This window comes from Anastrepha obliqua, chromosome 4 (assembly GCF_027943255.1).
Source record: "Anastrepha obliqua isolate idAnaObli1 chromosome 4, idAnaObli1_1.0, whole genome shotgun sequence".
NCBI lineage: Eukaryota > Metazoa > Arthropoda > Insecta > Diptera > Tephritidae > Anastrepha > Anastrepha obliqua.
The window spans coordinates 7,509,512-7,531,760 of record NC_072895.1 but is presented as its reverse complement, the minus strand read 5'-3'; the positions used below and the strand labels follow the sequence as shown (position 1 = coordinate 7,531,760).

The 22,249-nt window shown below is 39.4% G+C and overlaps 2 protein-coding genes across 3 annotated transcripts in view; both read right to left on the bottom strand.

Annotated features, from left to right (window-relative positions):
• The window catches only part of LOC129244964 (uncharacterized), a 56,690-nt gene extending 48,395 nt beyond the window's left edge, over positions 1-8,295 (bottom strand). For both annotated transcript variants that reach the window (XM_054882895.1, XM_054882894.1), the window contains exons 1-2: positions 7,675-8,295; positions 7,053-7,613 (exon numbers count right to left, since the gene is read on the bottom strand). In XM_054882895.1, the coding sequence (XP_054738870.1) occupies positions 7,053-7,613; positions 7,675-8,040 (927 nt within the window). In that variant the 5' untranslated portion in view covers positions 8,041-8,295. The remainder of the gene's footprint in view (positions 1-7,052; positions 7,614-7,674) is intronic.
• A 318-nt stretch (positions 8,296-8,613) lies between these two features.
• LOC129244952 (CD151 antigen) lies at positions 8,614-17,133 on the bottom strand. The gene is made up of 5 exons (XM_054882879.1): positions 16,773-17,133; positions 9,869-10,057; positions 9,477-9,794; positions 9,236-9,401; positions 8,614-8,948 (listed from the first exon to the last, which is right to left on the bottom strand). The coding sequence occupies exons 1-4, from the start codon at positions 16,845-16,847 to the stop codon at positions 9,252-9,254; spliced, it is 732 nt and encodes a 243-aa protein (XP_054738854.1). The 5' UTR covers positions 16,848-17,133; the 3' UTR covers positions 8,614-8,948; positions 9,236-9,251.
• Positions 17,134-22,249: the final 5,116 nt, after the last annotated feature.

The following is a 22,249-nucleotide window of genomic DNA, read 5'->3' as shown; positions in this document are numbered from 1 at the left end:
TCATTTAAGTTTGAGGGGGATAGCTTGTGACCTTACCGTGGCTCACAAATTAATTCGTAACATTTTACACCATCAATGGGTCATGAGACGCGTGACTGCTCGACTCCTTCCAAGAGAAATGAATTTCCTTCAAAAAATTCATCGGGGGAAGGTGGCTGAAGTCATGCTTGAGCAAGTGAATTCGGACCCAATGTTTATCCAGCGCAACCTAGGTAGGTAGGTAGGTAGGGTGGTTGTCGTAAAGACACACTTAGACCTTTCGCAGGCCCATTGTGATACCACTGGAGCTTATCCTTACCCTACGTGTTCCTTTTCACACCATCCGGTAACTTTAATAAACGAGCAGAGCTTCGTTAGCTTTAGATGGGCTATATCCGCTACATCGGTTAAAAATGCTGTATCGAGGGTGCGCAGCCTTCTCCTAGCTAGGCTTTCACACTCACATAAAAGGTGTCTGACTGTTTCCTCTTCTTCTGTATTTAGACAGCTTCTACAGAAATCGAAGTAAGGTAGTCCTAACCTTCTAGCGTGGCTGCCTATTAAACAATGACCTGTTAAAACACCTATCATTTTTCTTATAGATTCCCTGTTGAATCTTAGCAAGATCTTCGATCGACCGCTGTTCCAGTTCGGCCATGTCTGTCTGCTTAGTTCGCAAGTTGTGAGGTTTTGCCAGATTGTATTTACCTTTTGATGGTTTCCCTGTCTATAAGTAATTTACAAGTGGCTATAGGCATGGGTAGCAGCGCCTTATCCGGTGTGAGATCGAGCGTTGTTCCGGTTCGAGCAAGTTCAGTTTCCTGCTATATTCCTGTGGCCTGGCACCCAGATAAGGTGCACTTGTAGCACTTGGAGACGTCATTTAGTAGTTTAAAACATTCTAAGACTATTTTTAGCGAGTGTGTTTTAGATTCAAGCGCTTTTATTGCCGCTAGACTGTCCGAGTAAATGAAAACTTCATTTATGGATAATACGCTCGTTTTTATTACCGTAAGTTCCTCTTTTATGGCAGTGACTTCCGCCTGAAATACGCTGCCATGATCAGGTAGGTGAAATGATTGGCATACTTCGAGTTTATCGGAGTAAACCCCCAACACCCACTTTGTTGTCTAGTTTTGAGCCATCTGTGTAGATGTTTAAATCATTTTTCTTAACAATAAGCCCGTTATCCCCTTCCTCTTTGGAAGGAAATACTGTGAAAAAGAATTTATTTAAGCGCATCCTAACAGGTTTTGAGATGTGGGTATATGAGTTTGACATGCAAAGCAGTCAACCAGTCGAGCAAGTGGCGCTATCCACATGAGCCGAAACCCAAAGAACCGCGTCAGAGTCGGTAAAAAGTGAAAGTCATGCTACTCGTTTTCTTTGAATATCATGGCGTTGTGCACTAGGAATTCATACCAAATGGTTCTACGGTAAATAAAGAATATTATTTGGAAGTTAGCGACGTTTGAGAGAGAATGTGCGTAGGAAACGGCCCATTTGGTGGAAAGAAAACTCCTGGATCTTGCACCATGATAACGCACTGATTTACAAGGCTCATATTGTGAACACTTTTTTGACCAAGAACTCGACAAATGCCATCGAACAACCACCGTATTGGCCGGACTTAGCCCCCTGTGACTTTTTCCTCTTCCCAAAACTTAAATTGCCACTCTGCGGACGCGGCTTTGAATCGATAGAGGCCATTAAGGAGAATTCGCTGAAGGAGCTGAAGAAGATCTCCTCAAATGCGTTTAAAAGGTGCTTTGATGACTGGAATAGTCGTTGGCATACGTGTATTGCTTCGAATGGAGCCTATTTTGAAGGCGACAAAATAAAATTTTATGATTGCATATTTATTTTGCGTTTTATTCAACAATTCCCGGTACTTTTTTGACAGAATGTAGGTATGCTTAAAATAATGTTGTAGAACCTCATTAACGCTAATCCGCATTGGCGTTTAGTAGATGCTTTTAAATAATATTCGTATGAATAATTGTTTTATTATAATGCCATTATGAAAATCTATATTAACACCTGATTGTTTAATTTTTATAATAAATGATTATCGGTAAGAGGCTGACTTAACCTCATTTACGCAGAAAATATTAGCAATAGGATGAAATATGCGATTAAAGGCTTCTTGCATTCGCAGCAAATCACCATTTTATGGTAAAATAATATACAGTGGTCACACAATTTATTCGTACACTCACAGTTTATATACACCTGATACTTACACCTGATACTGCATGATCTATACAAAAGCACAAAATTTTAATACATTCGTAAAAAATAACATTTTTATTCAATATTTAAGGAACAAAAACTTCGAAATTCATTTCTGGGATTAGAGAACTTAAGGGGGTATTCTGGTCTAGACGACTTAATTTTAGGTATTTTTGAACCTAAGTTAAAAGAAGTGAAAAACATTTTTACTATCCATTTTTTTATGGTTTTTATTAATATTGGAAAAGTATAAAAAAAAATTAATAAAAAAATAAAAATAAAAAAAATTGTGGAATTACAGCTCGCGGGGTGATGCTACTATGTTGCGTTCCTGACGTGGAGTCAATATTTTTCGTCTTCCGGATTGGTGGTGATTAACTTCTAATTTACCAGTATTAACGTAAGTTGCATTAACACTTTGCACCGTAGAATGCAATTTGCCAATTGTTTTGCTGATTTCGCGCAGAGACCTCTTTTCCAAGTATAATTTTACGCATTTCTAATGGTAAATCCGCATTTCGTCCCATTTTGTCGCGTTCAATCGAGATATTACGTGCAACTTAAACTGAATAGGCGATAAAAACTAAGAAAAACCAACCTTACAGCAACAATATCATGATCTGAAAGTGTACGAATAAATGTTTTGCAGCATTTCGCTTCCTCTGCCTGTTTTCGATGGAACCCTTCCGTGTGTCGAATGAGAATGGAGAGTAAAATTTTTAGGCTATGCAATGCGGTGATAAACGCTCGGAGTAGTGTGCGTTGTTGCTTCGGTTTGTGTCCGGCGTTTATCTACACCGGTCGACCCGTCTCCGTTTTTTTTAAATTGTGCCGATTTGTATTCTCTGCAAATGTTGCGAATTTATTTAGATACATATATATTCTTTCTCTCTCGGGTCTCTCCCTCTTTCTTTGTCTGCCTTGAAAGTTTCACTTCTGTTATATATACTATGCTACACGCACTTTTTTACGTACTACGCAGAGTGCCCGAATAAATTGTGTGCCCACTGTACAACTGTAACGAATTATTTAATCCATTCAATACAAAGAATTAGCCTTCAGCAGTTTACGCAATAAATATACAAAACTGAAACAAACTAATATGGGTGAGTAAAGTTCGTGCCAAGCAAAAGTAATTGAGGTAGCAATACGCTCCAGTAAGTCGAAACAAAAGCGAATGCTAAGCATTTTTCAAGCACGAAGTGAAAGATATTATCGGGAGTGTTAACGTTCACATGTTCATAAATATTATATTCAATATTAGGTCTGTTCATGTAAAAATTTTCTAGTAACTTAATTTTCGAGAATTTGTTCAAGAGAAAAATATCAAAAAAAAAAAAAAAGTACCTGAACGCAAAATCAGTAACAATTTGCAAGTCTTATGAACAGCTGATTAAATTGTAAATCACAAAAATTAAAAAAAAAAAAATCAGTTAAGCTACTTTGGTAAAATCGTGGATGGCACGTTGGGGACAGACTGATGGACTATACAGTTCCGGTATACACAGATGGCTTAAGACTCGAAGGCAGGGTGGGCGAAGGGGTATATTTCGAGCATCTGGGGATCTCCTTCAGTTTTCGGCTTCCCGACTACTGTAGTGTATTTCAGGCTGAACTGATGGCAATAATTAAAGCTGTGACACTGGTGCGATGTGATGCGATCCCTATAGATGATATCTACTTTTTCACTGATAGCCAGGCGGCGATAAAATCCCTCACAAAACAGTCGACAACCTCCAAGGTAGTCAAGAAACGCCGCGCATCTTTTAACGAGATGGCTGAGTCATTTCACTTAATGATTTGTAAGAGTAGCGAATGAAAGATGGCGTAATGAAGCCACTTGCAGAATCGCACGACAGCTGTGACCGACTCTTAATGCTAAACGCACGGAACTTCTACTAAGAAGAGATTAGCACAGTCTTAACACAATAATTTCAGTTATTACGGAGCACTGCTTAATCGGTAGGCACACCCAGAGAATGGGTGTGCAAACACATGACTTCTGCAGAAGTTGTCTAGACGAGGAAGAAACGATCCGGCACCTTTTGTGTCACTGCCCTGCTCTATCTAGACGTAGACTCGCCATTTTGGTTGGACAATCCTTTACTGAATTGGAAGATTCCGGCATTGTCGAAATTAAGGATCTTACAAAATTTTCGAAAAGTACACATTGGTTTTAGGAGGGATAAGGGCTAGTTCCCCACGCGGCATCACAATAGGCCATGAGCCTGAGTGTGTCCCACAGTGGACAACCGCTTCAACCTAACCTAACCTACTTCGTATTACATTTAACACGTTGACTGCCGCGCCGGGCAATGGGTGCCGGCGCATTGTTTTTGGTGTGGTGGTGATGCACACTTGCGGCGCTGTGTGATAACCAGCAAATTTCGCTCGGCAGTCAACGTGTTAAAGAAGGATTAAGTAAATAAAATGCAAAATAACGAGCTTAGCTGCACATGATTTTAATTTGTCCACAATAATTTGTTCCATTTCATCCTCGCTGTCAGTTGAAGAACATTTCATTCGCAATTGTGTTGTTGTGGCAATCAGAGCTCTCTTCATATGATATTTTCCTTGCTTCCGTCTATGCATGTAAGTCTAAATATTGCCAAATTAGTTAATAACCAGGAAGTACAAATAAAAAACACAAAAGATGCCTTCAATGCTTTCGATTTGCATTTCGGAAACTGCAGCAGCGGTGACAGGAGGCTGTGGTTCAGAAGTGCATACCTGCATATCATTGGCTGATTCCTATTCCGTATTTGACTTCAAATAAACTTTATAAATTTTGTCTAAAATATATTTACCTTCATTCTCCATTTAAATCACCATTTTTATTTAAGTACAGAACTTTGACAAAATTCGCAAATTTGAATTCGTATTTATTTTTACTTTGCGCTCAGCTGATATTCTCCCTTGCAAATTCTTAATTCTTAATTTTATGCAGTAAAAACTTGCAACTTCCCCTCAAAATCAAATGCCAATTGGCTCTCTCACTTTCCCCTACCTTGCAAGTCTTTTGGATACATGCACATCAAAACTTGATAGCAATTGATTTGATTTGTAACAATTGCTACAAATTATTTGCTTCATGAACAGACCTAATGTCGAAGTTTTGTTTTTGTTTAGATTTAGAAAAAAATTATTTAAAAATATATATATAAGTTGGTCACTGGGAGCTCCTTTCTTCGACAGCCTGGGACAGTGCGGCAACCTAAGTCCAATCGATCTCCTCCATTATATCAACAGCTCTGGCTGGCTGTAGATATCTGCCTGTTGGAGGTCTCATAATGGAGTCAAAAAGGCGCTTTAGTGCTACTTGAAGAGTACCAGACCGGCGCTTCCACCATTTCACCTATATACAGGCTGAAGTGTTACCTATTCAAAACACCATAACTTTTTTGTGTGAAATTAATTTTTATTGATTTCAAAGACAAAATTGTTCAAACATGATTACAATTTTAACATATATTCACTTTAGCTCGATATGACCACCTTTTGCCTTGACTATAGCCTTCAAACGGTCAAAAAATGAGTTCCATGGTGCAGGAATGTGATCTTGAGGTATTTTGGCCCATTCTCGTATAATCGCTTTTTTCAGCGCATCCATACTCGCATATTTTTTAGTCCTCACCTTGCTCTCCAAAATGGACCAGATGGAATAGTCCATCGGATTTTCGTCCGGCGAATGCGAAAGCCCTTGTGTGGACGAAATGAAGTGTGGAACGTGATTTTTTAACCATTCTTGGTTCACTCGAGCTTTGTGAGACGGTGCCGAGTCCTGTTGGAACGTCCATGGTCTACGACCGAAATGTTTGCGTGTCCACGGCTCTAGAGAAGCTTCTAAAACATTTTCCCGATAATAAGTCGCATTCACTTGGACACCAGGCTCGATAAAAACGATTGGAGAGCGTCCATCAGCGAGTGGCCATACGTAGGCTCAAATTCTCATATGAGCGTTCGGTCAAGTAAACACGATCGTTTTGAGTGTTTATGAACTGCTCAATTGGGAAATTTTTTTCATCAGAAAACACAATGTTAGGAAATTCGCCACGTTCATGCAAGCGCAAAAACTCCTTTGCTCTTTCGCACCGAACTTTTTTTTTGCTGGGGTGAAAGATCGTGTGCTGTTAGGAACTTGTAAGCCTTGACCTTGAGCTCATTTCTCCATATGCGTCGTATGCTGTCTTGCGATATTTTCAGTTCTTTGGCCATTTTTCTTCCACTTCGACGTGGATTTCGTTCAAGTCGAGCCTTCACTTTCCGACCCATTTCTGGCGTTGTTGCAGTTTTTTTTGGTCCACCTCCATTGCGTTTTGCAATGCTACCAGTGTCATTGTAACGTTTTATAGTGCGATACACAAACATTTTATTCACTTTGAGGTGACTGAGCTCACGAACAATGGCTGGTTGTGATTTTCCAGCCAAATATAACGCAATCACACCATTGCGTTTGAATTCCATCACAGAAAAAAAAATCAACAAAACTGAGACGCAAATGCTTTTGATAGCTTATAAATAATATATTGAACTGTCATTAGTACAATTTTGACGTTGATGTCATGAGCCGTTTTACAGATACAAGCAGTGTGAAGTTGGTAACACTTAATATCGTGTACCCTGTATAAGTTCCTACGGTTCTGCGGGAGAACAAAGGGCCACATATATCAATGGCCAATCCTGTAAATGTCAGCTTAAGGGTGAGAAAAAACTAATCGTTTCAATTAATTTTTATAATTTTCGAAAATTTGCTTATAAAAACACAATGCAAGACGAATTAGACGAAAATATACTGATATTATTGAATTAAATTAAAATTAACTACATACTATTTCAGGTACCTATTTTAGTAGCGATTCCAATTTCTTTTGCGCCACATTCGCACCAGCTTTACTGGTCGTCTGCGCCTTGAGTAGAGCTGCCAATTGCAGCAATGAATTTTGTTTTTGCGTTTTTGATTTTACATTCTGTGCTACAGGTGCAGCAACCACTTTGGTATGCTGTTTCTTCTTTTTCGCTTTGAGTGGCTGCGTTAGATTGGCGGCGTGTTTGGTTTGCTGCTTTGGAGCAGCTGCTGTTTTGCTGACACTTTTATTATTTGCTTGTGGTTTAACTATTACAGCTGCTGTCTTTTGGTTGCTCCTCCTTTGATTGACATCCTTGTTAGGTGTTACTTTTTTAGCTGCGTGTGTTTGTACATTGTCAAGTTTCAGACCTGCTGTCTTATCCTTACTTTTGTTCTTTTTCTTTTTCGTTTTAACTGGTGTAGGTGCAGGTACAGTTTCAACGATAGTGCTTTCCTCCAACTCTGCGGTTTCCAGCGTTCTCGACTCACGCTCGCCTCTGCTCGGTTTGTGCAATGTTAGTAAAGTTTTATGTTGGCACAGTTCGCATTGCATTTCCTGAAATGGAAACGCATTAAATGATGCTCGAACGATAAGAAATGTTGCAGGAGCTACTCACCACATTGCTTAATACACGTTTACGTAGCCATTTAGCCCTTTTACGCTGCTTCTTGGTTATAGTTCTTCGACTTTCCGTGCTCTTGTTGGCCTCGTATAACTTTTCCAATTGTTTTTTAACTTTGGTGGTAAGTGCGACTTGCTGAGGTTTAAGTTTCATCTGGAAATTTGTCTCGTCCCATTTGCTGGAGCAACGTGGACACATTGTGTGGCGGGAGAACTTCTCCCGCGGCAAATTTATGCTCGCTTTCGCCCGCCTGCAGCATAATGTCATGTAGTACGATTTAAGTAATTTATGTGTGTGCGTCTCGGGCTTAAGCGCCGCTGCACAATCCCAATAGTGCTTTACTATATTTTCTGTATTCATTCCAGGCCGAAAATTGTATAATCGAGCACGTTCTGCAACTCAGTCAACTCAGTTTTATTTTGCTATTTTCAATTGTTTATTTTGCGTAAACAGCTGTTTGCACTGGCATGCGTAGCAGCCACTGAACATGCCCAAGGGGTAGCTGTCATAAAGGGCACTAGATGCCGCTGCAGTCACAATTGACTAGAAACGTTGTGGAAACGGCACAGAAATTCCAATTTAATAGGTAAATTGAGATTTTTTTTTGTAAATAGCTCTTTATATGATTATTTTCGAAATAAAAAGTGTCAGTGAATATTTCTAATTACATTAAATTTTATGCATCGCTTTCTTTTTGAGATAAGAAATAATCAAAGTGAATTAAATTGCTTGGTTATAACAACCATCCGTTTCAATTCCTAACTGTTCGTGCATTCCTTTCCTGTACTTCCTCATCCGTATGCCAACAAAGCAACTCTTGTTAATTCGCAGCGTCTCTATTTTAAAACGGTAATTTTGCGCGTCAAGCATAATTTTATTTCGTGTGAAGTTTTCTTTCAGAAATTTATTTATTTATAATATAAAAAGCAACAATACACATAAAAGCACGTTTTTAATAAGTTTATTGTATATTAAGTAACATTTAGAGTAATAGTGGAGGAGGGTGATTTGTGAATTTGTGAAAGTGTGAATGATGGCTTCGCATAATGGAGCCCTGCATGGAAGGGCGGTTCTTGTTTGATGTTCGTCGTCTGAGTACTATGATTTCGTTGCGTTTAATCAAATACTACTCCAAATGACCGCAGTCAGCTGAACAATCGTTGAGTTTCGGAAAAGTTGAATATTGCTTATGAAAAGTTGCTGCGTCATCATTTCAATGCTTTTGATGTTTGAGTTTATGATACTACCTTCTTAACATTAGAGAGTAACTGCAAAAGTAGAATTAAGAAAGTTATAGAAAAGTGAAATTTTGCACATGAATGTGTTGTTAAATTTAGGACAAACGGATATAGCTGTTCCAGGATAGGAGGTAAGTACATATAAACAAATCAATCATTTATTCAACGCATTTTGTATGCGCCGCCTACTCGCCACGCTGGCTGGCAGATTGGCCCCAATTCGGGCCAATTGGTATTTTAAGTAAAAGCTTAACCTATACACCTATGCACTTCTGCACACGTGGCTGCGCTTTATGCGTGTGTACAAAATTGATTACCTCATTTGCCTCATATTTATTTCATGCGCTCGTGACGTATTGTGGAAGCCAGGTAACATGCCAATACAATGCCCAATATTTGTATGAACGCAATGCCAATGCCTACACCAATCAAAATGACGGCGTTCTTGTCGATGCGTTCCCTCAATTTACCTACGCAGCCATCCTGAAAAATTGTTGATAAATATAATATAATTTTACTGTTACTTTTGATTCATAATAACGTTTCCAAACTACTAACCTGAAAGTACTTATCACGTCCCAGTGCCGGCGATTCTGTGCAGTGTCCGACAGCCTCATCAATGTATTTCTCGCGACAGCAACTAGCAGGCAATGTCTTGTTCGCGCTGAGTGTGCGCCAATCGGCCGGGTTGTCAACACCGCAGCACATCAGTTTTCGCTGTACATTATCCCAAGCCATCATATCTTCATGATTCGAACGTTTTATAGACTCTTGCAGCGAGTTCTTTAACATCATTTCGAGATCTGATTTGAAGACAGCAGCTGCAATGCCAACGGCTAGCTCGACAATAAATATGATGGCGAGCAGCACAGCATACTAGAAAATGCGTAATGAGCGGAAATGCGAAATGAGTAAACCAATAATTTAAATGACAAATCACTGGTACTCACCGTCAGCAGCAGAGTTGGTGATTCTTTGATTGCGCCAAAGCAGCCCAAAGATGCAATCAAAAATATAACTAAGCCAGTTACAATCAGCACAATGGGTGGTGCCGTCACTCTGCCCTCAATAAAGTGACTAAATTGGTTAACATCGGCCAGCACAACTGCGCCTGCTATCAAAATACCGAGACCCGATATCTGAAAATGGATATAAAAATAATTTCATTCAATTTATTGAAATGTATGGCGCAGTAGCGAATATGGATTAGTTAAGCATAGGCAGTAAAAGTAGATTCGTTGTACGTAGATGGCAAATACTCGGTGGACAAATATATTTCAGGCATAAATATTTAAATCTAACAATTCGTATTACCCACTAACCAGCTAAACTTGAAAGGTCAGTTCAATGTCAGATTGTAATTTGCGATAAATGCGCAATGAAAGCTCATGTAATATTCCACATGAAGGTACAACTAACCAACCAACTTTACGTTGGCTGTGAGCCAATGGCTAACAACAATTGACTATTGTGTGCTTTATTGTTCGTGTTTATCTTAAATCCAAATATTTATAACAATAAATTTCGGAATGTAAGACGCAGTTTGCCGAGTAATGTCAAAGCTAAATCATCATGTAATCAGAATTGCATGCACTTTCGACTTGCTAAATGAGAAATAATTGCCGCAGAATTCCGTCAAGCACTGTGACGTGGTGTGCCAGTAACATGAATGTTTCTGCTCTTTACATGTTTGCCATGGTTTGCACGAAACTGCACAGATATCTAAATCTTTGGAAAATTACGAAGAAATTAGCAGAATCAGTCAGCGATACAGCAGTCGGCTTGCCACTCATTCAGATCCTCGAACAGTTAACGTTTTTAATAACAACTTCACTTCAGGAAGATTAAAAATGTATGCCTAATGAATTAAGAGGTTATACACAGTTAGAATTTTCAAAACATCGATTTTTTTTTATTTTTTTTTCTTAATGTACATTTATTTAAGAATACACACTGAAAATTTAATATCGGTCCGGTGAATTTTTTCGAAGTTACACGCAAATTTTAAAAGGCGTTTCAGAGTGCTTGAAAGTGCTCTTCGAACTTAAAACGCCTTTTTCTCAAAATGGTGTTTTCAAAGTCGGTGACTAACATTATTCGAGGCCGGTTAAACCGATTGGTCTCAAATTTTAACACGAGCTTTTAAGTATATGTTTTAGTAATTTAATGGAAGATATTTTCTCACCAATAAATATATTTTTTTTAAAACAATTTAAGACCGAAATTTTGGTCAAAAATCGATTTGTTTTTGAGAAACCGCCATTTTGTCAAAAAAATTTATTTTGCTTATTCCTTCGATTAATTACTAGATTTAACATAACTTTAACGAAATCTCTTTGGTTTTTTAACATCTTTTTAACGTCTTTTTTGAGAGGAGATCCAGGAGAACAACTGGCTTTTTCGATTTAGGTATGTTCTGAGGTTATGTAATTTTCAGTTACTGAAAGATGTCTTATTCTTCAATAAATATTACAATAATAAGTTTCTTTAATATGTGAAAAAAATCGTTACTTATAGTAAACTTACTTTTGAAGAAATAACCAATAACATTTTAAAAGGACGTTGTGGAACTCATTATAGAGAAATTGCACGAAATTTTACCCTTTAAGGGGTTAGGGTAGTCAGAATTAACAAAAAAAAAATTGGATTTTTTTGCATTTTCTTAAAGTATAATACCTTAAAAATATTGTGTGAAAATCAAGTGAATCCAACAAACACTTTTCGAGTTATTCAACAATTAACGAAGGGCGCTCGGGCGCTCCGTAGCATTCGCAAAGCGTGGAATGCGTTTTCCTCAAAACTATGTTTTTTGAGCTGGCGATCACTGTAACTTAAAAACCGGTTGGTAGATTTCAATAAAATTTATACTGCTTTTGAAAAACATAAAAAACTCGTGCCTGACCGAAGGATTTTTTTTGTTTTCAAAAATGTCGATTTTTTTAAACAATTAATTGCCGGTTTTTTCCTCGAAAATCTGAAACATATTTCCAGAGGCCGCCATATTGTTAATTTTAAAAAAAGTTTCTATCAGGCACAGGACTATCTTTAATAAAACTAATTTCTCTTGTCCGATTGATTTTAGATGAATCTCCAAGGACTTGTGATGATCTCCGCAAGGGACTTCTGGATAAACTGGCTGCACACAAACAGCGATAACTTTTACAATTATTAATTTTTTGCTAAAGTCATGTCGAAACATGATGTACTAATGCTATGTTTTTATTTTTGCAAAATGAAGCAATTGATTAGCAACAAAAAAAAATTTTTGAAAATCATAATTTCTTCGGGCCTCTGACTACCCCGAATCCCTTAATGCACAAGGTTAGCTCAGGACATTCATTTTTGTTCGCTCAGGACATTCATATTTTTGTTGTTGTTATAACAGCATAAATATATCCAGAAATGTTTGAAGAATGCTGCTGGAGTGACAGTCCATGAATAGATTTAAATCTGGGTCGTTTTGGTAACGTAGAACAGCCTGTAGTGGAAATGGTTGCGGGTAGTCCTCAGGCATCTTATTCCGAAGAAAATCAGACCACTTTCAACAACCATTTGGAATAAAATGACAGTTATCACATTTTTCAAAAATAAAAAAAGGCCAACTAAAAATATTGTTGTGTACAGAAATTTTCGATGCCCTTGAGGTTCTTTATAAGAATACTGAATTTTTCCAACTTTTTGGAATAAATTCCAATATAAATGTTCTAATATAGATTTCAAACTTACTCAACTATGGGAACAAAAAATGGAATCCAAGATTAATCGGTTGGTGCCAAATTTAAATAAACTTGGTCGTAGGATTTTTTTGTTATTTATTCAATCCTTTTATATTTGCCGATAAAATAAATCACATTTTAGACGTTATTATTCGACTAAAACAAAAAAGGTCAACTTTTAACAATTTTTTTTTTAAAAACAACCACTTTTTTCTCGAAACTTTCAGTAAATATAAAAATCATAACCGCTTGTGTTGAGAAACAGTGGATTGATTGCTTACTGCTGCAATTACTGTAAGGGAGGTAAAAATCTCCTCCGACAGCCAGCCGGCAATTAGGACCCTGGGCTCGTTCGAAATTAATTGGGGAATGCGACTGCATCCGAATACTTCGATATTAGGCTCATTTGGGTTTCCGGTCACAGTGGAAAAGCGGGAAACTGTTGAGCTCATGAGCTGACTAGAAAGGGGACCCTAGAGACGGTTTCACCGTGAAATTAGAGGGTTGGGGCTCCTTTGAACCTCTGGTCTGCTTCTGGAAAGATGGGCTGCCTTTTTTCAACTCAGCGAGCGTTGAGTTAGTGTGCAAACGCGCAAAGTTGCGAGATCTTACTGGCCATCGGTAGATCGGCGGCACTCGAGAGAACTTCTGAGGCTAACAAAGCTGCAGTTCTCGAATTTGGTGGGTGCCCTTATTGGGCATTGTCCTTAGGTATCCATGTGGCGAGACTTGGGATTTCCGCAAGTCGTTTCTACAGAAACTATTTGGAAGATGAGGTGGAATCATCTCAGAACGTTCTCCTCAGCTGCCCTACTCTCGTCGGTCTAAATTTAGAAATTTGGATCTCACACTTTTGCTACACCTGCGGGTATTGCAGGTTTAAACATTACACACCTGCTAAATTTCATCAGTAGCTTGCACCGGTTAACGTAATGTAATTAGCTACTGTGTGGTCGTCATCCTCCAATACAAAGCGCGTTCTTCATTTTTCTCCCCTGTTCGGTTTTTCTCATTCTTTGTTATTCATTCTTTGTTCTTCCTCTGTATGGCACGTCAATTGGCGAGTTTTATTCTTTGGTCAAATGGGCGCCTCTTTGGGCAGCCATTTATCCTCACCTAACCTCACCGGTTGGATCCCTGTATTGAACTAATTATGTTGGAAAAATGTGATTATTGGCAATAGAGTATCAGAAGTTATCGAAAACATATGAAAAAATTCACAGTTTATAGGGACCAAAAAGCACATAGCTCGTAATTTTTTTCTCAATAAAATTATAGATTTTCATAGAAAGGTATCAGCTATTCTTTACCCCTCAGATAATTAAAAGAGGTTGAAAAAAATTATAAAATACCTGAAAAAGCCATTCAAACAATAAACGGATAAAGAAATCGAAAAAATTTGATATTAGGCAGAATACCTAAGCCTTGGTGGTGTTTTATTAACCTAGTGACCCTAAACATCAATTTTTGCAAAGTGGTTTAACCTGTTTGAAAACATTTGGGAATATCTTTAAATTAATATAAAACAGAAAATTATAATTTCTCATTAAAAAAAAAATAGATATCACTTTTGAAGCATTGCCTCATCAGCCATGTAAAATTTGTCAGATTTGATTTCCGGTCAAACAAATATTAATAAGAGTCCGTTTTTTCGATATTTTAAATTTATACATAAATCTGGTATCTGTACGAGTATATCATGTTAACAAGCCATGCAGGTAATAATTGCCTTAGGACTAAGTGTACTTGAGAACTACGTGCACCGCGTTATCTACTGCGCATAATTCGTAGTTACTTCACCAACAGAATTTTGCAATACGATACAGACCGTGGCCAAACAACATACCAAATCACTGGCGGGGTTCCCCAAGGATCGGCCCTTGGTCCAATGTCATGTACGACGGGGCTCTCAAACTAAAACCAACAGACGGTGCTACATACTAGTGTAGGCTATGCAGATGATATTGCTCTTGTAGTTACGGACAGATACATAGACCAGCTGGAAGCAGAAAGCAATGACGCAGCAGCAAGGGTAAGGCTATGATTGGCAAAATCCGGATTGGAATTGGTAGCCCAAAAAACCGAGCCGGTACTTATCAGTGGGCGGAGAAAAAATGAGGAAATAAAACTACGTATCGGCACCCATGAAATACTCTCTAAGGAGTCGATGAAGTATCTTGGCGTGATAGTAGACAGGTGACTTAGCTACAAACAGCACCTATCTGCGGTAAGCGCAAGAGCTGATGCTATCAATGGAGCGCTAACACGAATGTTGCCTAATATTGGCGGCCCGCAAGGCAGCAGAAGACATTTCTTATCGACAGTTGTAGACTCTGGAGCCTTTTACGCTGCCCCGATATGGGTCGTAGCTAAAACGTCCAGTATACAATATGCAGCACAGGCCCTTCACCGAAGTGCAATTAGAGTGGCTTGTGGCTACAGAATGATCTCAAGAGAAGCAATAGGCGTTATCGGGAGCAAACTACCAGCTGACATTCAGGCGAAGGAATTGAGCCGCCTCTATGGCAGGCAACGGGCTAAGCCATCATTAGAAGAAAAAGCTGAAGAGAGTCTGCATTCGATAGAAGAATGGCAAAGCAGATGGGATTCGTTAACTAACGGACGTTGGACTACTATCTCACTCAAATACTAAGTGGCAACGGTTGTTTTTTTGAGTACCTCCATCGATTTAATCTATAGAACACTCCGTTCTGCCCAAACTGCAACAACGCGATAGAAAGTGTGGAAGCATTTCTGGGTGGACAGCTGTGCCCGGAAAATCTAGTCACCAAGATGATCGCATCAAATACTAAAAAATTTTGCAACAATGATAGGGCTATATCTTCAACGCGCAAAGTGCCAACGCAACATGCAGCGAAGAAATCAACATCAGCTTTTGACTGGAGGTGGACTGCCTACGATCTGACGACAAATCGCAGACGCCTGAGCCTAGTATTCACGACCGTATCAGACGCCGACATGTCGGTAATAAAGGGTTTTCCAATAAGAGATGTTATTTTGATATTCAAAGAAAAATGTTATTTTTTAATATAAATGATCGGATGTTTATCTCATATAAAGAGGAACGTATGCCGTTAAAAGAGAAAAATAACATCAGGCAAATGACCACCACGACCACGCTTACAGGACAATATCCTTTTCATGAAATTTTCCATGACCGAATTGCAAAGTGGTTGCCCTATGTCCTCGATAGCCACACGAATTCCATCTTTGAGGTCTTGAATCGACCCTTGGCTGTTGGCGTAGACTTTCTCTTTCACGTGGCCCCAAAGAAAAAAGTCACAAGGTGTTAAATCACAAGATCTCGGTGGTCAATTGTGATCACCTCTTCGAGAGATAACACGGTTCGGAAACTTTTCTCCTAAAAGAATCAATGGTTTCGTTGCTCGTGTGGCGCCGTCTTGTTGAAAATAAACACTGTCCAGATCAATACCATCCAATTCCCGTCATAAAAAATCGTTAATCATCTCTCGATAGAGCAATCGTATTCAAAATAACACTTGTTATTGGAAAACCCTTTACTTACGACAGCTTTTACGATGTTCCATTTGCTGCAGAACCACATATGAAGTGCAACCAATGGATACTATCGATAGCGTATAACCTGCATACCCCCATGTGAGAGGAACCTAGACGCAGGTACCTGTTATGCCAATAGACACAAATGGGACTCCACCTTGACGGAATGTTATCACGGTCTCAGGGTGGAATTCAGCCGATAAGGAGGCTTGTTATAGTGTTAGTGGGAGCATGCCCGACATACCACTGGATCAACGGCACCTTTGATGATGTTTTTGACATTTTGATTTTAACCTCCTTAAAAAATTAATAAGAATAATAATAATAATTGCCTTATTAAATTAATCTCATATTTGAGTAGAACCACTTTGAAACTATTTTTGAGCAAAGGTTATCAATTTGAGATCTGCGCTACTACAAAAAGTCATGCGATATACATGCAAAATACTAATTTCTGTATTATTTTCATTTTGACCATTTAGATTTACTGACAATTATTAATGAAGTAGTGAACAAACATCCTAACAAATTTACGCGAGAGCGCATAATCAGCAGCAAAGTTTGCATGTGAATTAGTCAATTAAGAATATTTACTTACCGCAAATACGATATTGAAGCCGAATAGTATATACTTGATGAGACTCATGCCACATGTACGCATTTTGAAATTCATTTACTGTTTGAAATGCCACAAGGGGTAGAAGGAAAGCAAGAAATCAAGTTTCCAAAACTTAGCAGCAGACGAAAGTTTTCTAAACCTTTCACTTGCACACAAACGTTTTTAAATACGATTTTTTTTAATCTCAGCGCACGAGTAATTTGTAATTTGTTTTTCGATATTTTATTTCAAACGCACACTCCTCGTAAGCAACCTTTAACCGTTAAAGGTCGTTGTCCAGCTACCAAAACGAGCTTGCACAAACACGTCCGTTCAATATGGCGGTTCAAAGTGAACTGACCACTGCTTTGACGCGCACTTTATTAACAAGACTGTAATGCTTTTAGGCGCAAAGTGGCGCAGTGGCCAAAACACTAGCGCATGAATTGAGTACATGTTCCCGTTCGACGGGCTGCCATACGGGTGGCGATATTTTGTTGCTGGACGCCTACATTCGAGGAATGCGCTGTTGAGAAAGTGTGGAGTGGATTGATGGCGCACACTGTTACTATTACTATTAAATATTTACTATTTCATTTGTTATTTGATTTCATGTAAACTTCGCTCTCCCTACACCCTCATACACTGCCATTCGCCTTGATTGAGCTCACCCTAATCGCTGTGTATGTAGGCGCAATGAAAGTAAAAGTGATCCAGAGAAGTGTACTGTACTTTTTATGTGGAACTATTATTATTCCCTTGTATGTATGTGTGCATGTATGCATATATGCATAACTGTAGTTTCTGTATGCTGAAAGTCGCAGTGCTCCTATCGAGGTCATTTAACACTTAAAGTTTCAGGCTAAGTCGAAGACTTATGCTGGCTGCCCCCGATTTTGCATTCTACTTTCGTGCTTAGTTTTTTTCACTTCATTTTGAATTTTCAAAACGTCGTTATGCCAAATTGCTTTGCCTCCGAAGGCGCATATCGACTTTGCATACCAGTTATCGTCACCATCGGTGATTCAAAGTTGAGCGTTTCACGACAGAGTTCAACGGGCACTTGTTTCCGGTGGTGTAGGTCCCACGCTGCTCCAATTTTCTCATTGCGCCATTGTCCACATGTTACTCCCTATTCCCTGTAAATGTGTATGTGTATGTGTATGTGTATGGGTGTTAAACAACCGCAACCCTCTAACTGTTGGAACACCATTGCCTATTTTAATCGACAGTTTGACTTCTCGCGTCCAACGCTGTTGCGTGCAACGTTCATTTGGTTGTTGGGAGCATGCAGAGCTTCTGGAAATTTGTTGCTTAGGCGTAAGGTTTATGTTTGCCTTAACTCGCACTTTAAACAGGCATAGCTGCACTATTTTTTGTCTATTGTCCACAAGTCATCGCACTCCTCGTACAGGGTATCAATAATAAATGGCTGGATACCTATTGCACATAATTATATTGGAATGAATGAGGTACACATATTTTATTTACATATGGAATATTATTTTCCAATCTGGTAATTAACATCGCAACAATAGAAATAAAGAAAAAAATACCCAAATTATTTTGGAAGTTAAATCACATAGCTACAGGGTGATTCAATAAGTCCGCACATTGAATTGTATAAAACACAACATCCGTTAAATGCCCACTACGCCTTTTCTGGCAACACAGGATGCGCATATTAACCCTTTTTTTGTCGGAACAACTAGCAAGTGCAGCACTCAGACACAATTAAGTCCATTGTACTGCACTCGAATTCCCTTTTTAATTTTCTTTAACTCTACTCGACCTTCGAAGAAATCTGAGTAGATCTTGTGGTGCCAAGGAGCCAAGGTGGTTGCTTCTTAACACATCAGTGCCAAAAACCTCAAGCCTGATTCGAGCGAAGGCGGGTCAGACGCACATAAAGTGGTCCGCCGTCTCAACCTCCTCTTCACAAGCTGGGCACAGTACACTGTGTGAGATGTCTATCTTCTTCATAGAAAGAGGCTTCGTCCATAGCAAGAGGCCCGTCATCAGTCCAACCAACCTCCTACAGTCCCCTCTGCTTACTTACAGGGGAAAGTGCGACTGTCGGTCGCATATGACAGGTAACATCAATTTAGTCCATCTGCAGCCTCTCAGCCTGCCAAGCTCGCTTGCGGGTAACCCGCTTAGGGTAACCCGTTTGCTAACCGTGGCTTTGATGACTGCAGAAGGGAGTGGCAGAACGAGGTCCGGGCCAAGAAAGTTGGCCTCAGAGCCCAGTCTGGCTAAAGAGTCAGAGATCTCGTTACCCGCGATACCCACGTGTCCCGGGACCCATGTTAGCATTAGGCTATTATGTCTACCGACATGGTTCAGTCTGGATTTACAGAACTCGACTACCTTGAAGTGGTTGGGGGCTGTTTAAGGCCTTGAGCGCAGCTTGGCTCTCGCTGCAGACATGTTGATCTGCCTGCCCATCTGTTTTCTACAACAAAGTTCATCGCTTTTTGAACAGCATACACCTCCGCTTGAAACACAGATGCATGCATTCCAAGAGCAAAGTGCAGTTTTATCTTGCTGGATTCCACGTAGACCCCAGAGCCGGAGTCGTGCTCGGTCCTGGACCCAACCGTGAAAATGCGAAAACTGAAATGTGTTTGCCGGGCTCATTTTCAGAGTTTGACCACAGTTGAGCCTCTGGCAGCACCACACTGTATCTCTTCTCAAGGACGACTCTGGATGGCATAGAGTCAAGGGGTATGGCGAGGATCGTTGGATCGAAGTCCATGCCTACTCTGATATCCAATGCCGTACCAATTCCCATTGTGTTTCAGCCTGCAGATGGCCTTCAAGGCCTCTCCTTGGATGAAAACATCAAGTGGTGGTAGACTAATCAGAGCATCTAATGCCGAGCCTGAAGTAGTCGGAAAAGCTCCGACGCAACAGATGGCCACAGAGCGTTGTAGTCTCGATAAGGCCCTCCTGACTCTCACGATAGCAAGTCTACTTATCCAGATCATTTATGCATAGGTTATAATAGGTCTTATCGTAGCCGTGTAGATTCATGGGATTTTGCTAGGAGAAAGACCCCACGTGCTTTGGATGTGTTTATGTCAACGCGTGATTTCCAGAGGAGCTTACTATCGATAATTACTCCAAAATATTTAATTTCCTTGGATAGCCGGATTGTGACTCCTTTTAGCTTAGGCAGAAGGAATTCATAAAGTGTTCTCCTTCTGGTGAAGGGGACAATACCAGTTTTGGTGAAATTTGCCGATAGCCCATTCGCACAGCACCAAGTGTCAATCATATCCTGAGTTTTCTGCACTTTCCTACAGATGTCCATAAGCGAAGGGCCTGTTACGAAGCAGGCAACGTCGTCTGCATATGCTTGTGCGTAGACTCCCAAGTCGTTTATGGTGGTGAGCAGAGGATCGATCATCATAATACTAAAAGGGTCAAAAAGGGATGATGGTAACATGCCTTGAGATAGGCGGGAAATTTTTATTTATTATTATTAGAAAAAAAACTTATTTGCTATTTCATGCACGGAGATTCGAGCCTACGCATTTCCGACTGATAGTCACGCAACAGCCCATTCGGTTACGGAATACTGAGTAAGTAGTTGGCCCTGAACTCTTTCTTGGTATCAACTCTGCATCGATTCAATGACTTCATGAGCTCTGCTCATAGAAGACGTTGGTCTGGGTTGAACTCGTGCAGAGTAGGCAAGTGCTTTGTGAAAAAAACAAACAGGAAGAGAGCGGCCTTTCTCCTAAAACTCAGCAGAAAGAACCTGAGAGTTCTGGTGGGTGTAATCACAGGGCACAACGCCTCTGGTCAGCATATGGCTGCCATGGGGGTCGTCGACAACCCGATATGCCTACCCTGCCTTGAGGGTAACGACAGAGCATTTTCTCTGTAGCTGTCCGGCGTTTTCCAGAATCAGACTTGGGATATTGGGTTGCGTTATACTGAGTATGGATTAAGTTCATACTGTTCCTCTTCCGGATCTCTTAAGATTCATCAATAAATCCAAGATATTTGTGGAAGATTGACCTCAAACTAATTTTTCCGTCTTACCACCCACATTTTACCTTTCTTATATCTATTCTTTCTACTGAAATCTATCCGGGTGTAGTACAATGATCTCTTGACTGAGTGCTTGGACTTGTTCAATCCCCCACAAATCTAATCTAATCTAAGTATTCTGGTTAAATTTTACAACTGTAGCTTTACCAAGATCGCCGCCATATATAATATGTACTATCAAAGTTCGAGCGCACCTATTAAAGAACCCTTTGTAAGGATATGACGTCACTGCCATTACGGTAGAGCTTAAATAAAAACATGAGTAGTGAGTAATGATGCAAAGGAAGTTATACTTGTCACTGCGCTCCAGTTCTTTTATGTATCTCTATTAATAAAAACCTGAATTAATTACTTTTAGTCACCTTTTCCCAAAAAATAAGATGCGTTTCAGATTTACATACATAGACAAGCGTACATAAGTCCTCACTGTTCATTATTTAAATAAATCTGTCGCAATTTCATTAAATTCTACACCTTTCTGCTGGAACTCATTTTATTAATTAGTCGGAAAGAACTGTTTTGCCTCACGACATTTCGTTCTCTTGCGAAATATAATTTATTTTTGGTAAAACTAAAGTTATGTAAATTAGTTAAGTTAACTTACCTCAACACTTATAAGTTTGAGTATGCGCCTACAATTAGGTGTACATTTTTTGGACGAGTTCTCGTTGCTCCTGGCAATAACTTTGGCGACGTGAAATGCCAAAACATATAACCTTAATTACTGGCATAAATTGTCCAGAGTTGAAGAAAATTTGCATTTGAATCTTGATTGGCGGCGCAAGTAAAGACGGAACGGTGGGAAAGCGGCCAGTGCTGCGTGAATTGCGCCACATTGACCACAATTTTCTTGACGCTTTAAATGACCACTGAAATCACGCAATAAATAGAGGTATAATCACGAAGTAAGGCTGTACAGAAAATCAATATTTATGGAAAGTACTGGGAAAACTTTTCTTGAGGGTTGGGAGGAAATTATGGAGAATATTTAAGAACACAAAACTGTTTAGTTGGAATCTATTCAATTCAGTGAAGCTACTGACCTATTTATTAAGGTTTATGTATGGCACACAAATGTACGTAAATATGTAAGTGTATTGATTGTTTTTATTTTTAAAATTGCGGTGCATGCGTTCATTCGGAGTAAATGCTTTTGCCTGAGAATTTTTTAAAAGCTTTTATTTTCCTAGAATATATGCAGGTCAAGGAAAATTCGGATTACAGGTATTGGCTGTTAATGTTAACAGTTATTTTTAGTTCTGTTCCTGGCTTTTCTAACTACCTTTACACCCTTTTTGAGTATTTGATCGAGCTCCGCCTCCTATTTGTCGCCTGCGTCTTGATGTTGTTTCACAAATGGAGGGATCGACAGCTTTAAGCCGACTTCGAACGGCAGATATTGTTTTTTATGGGGA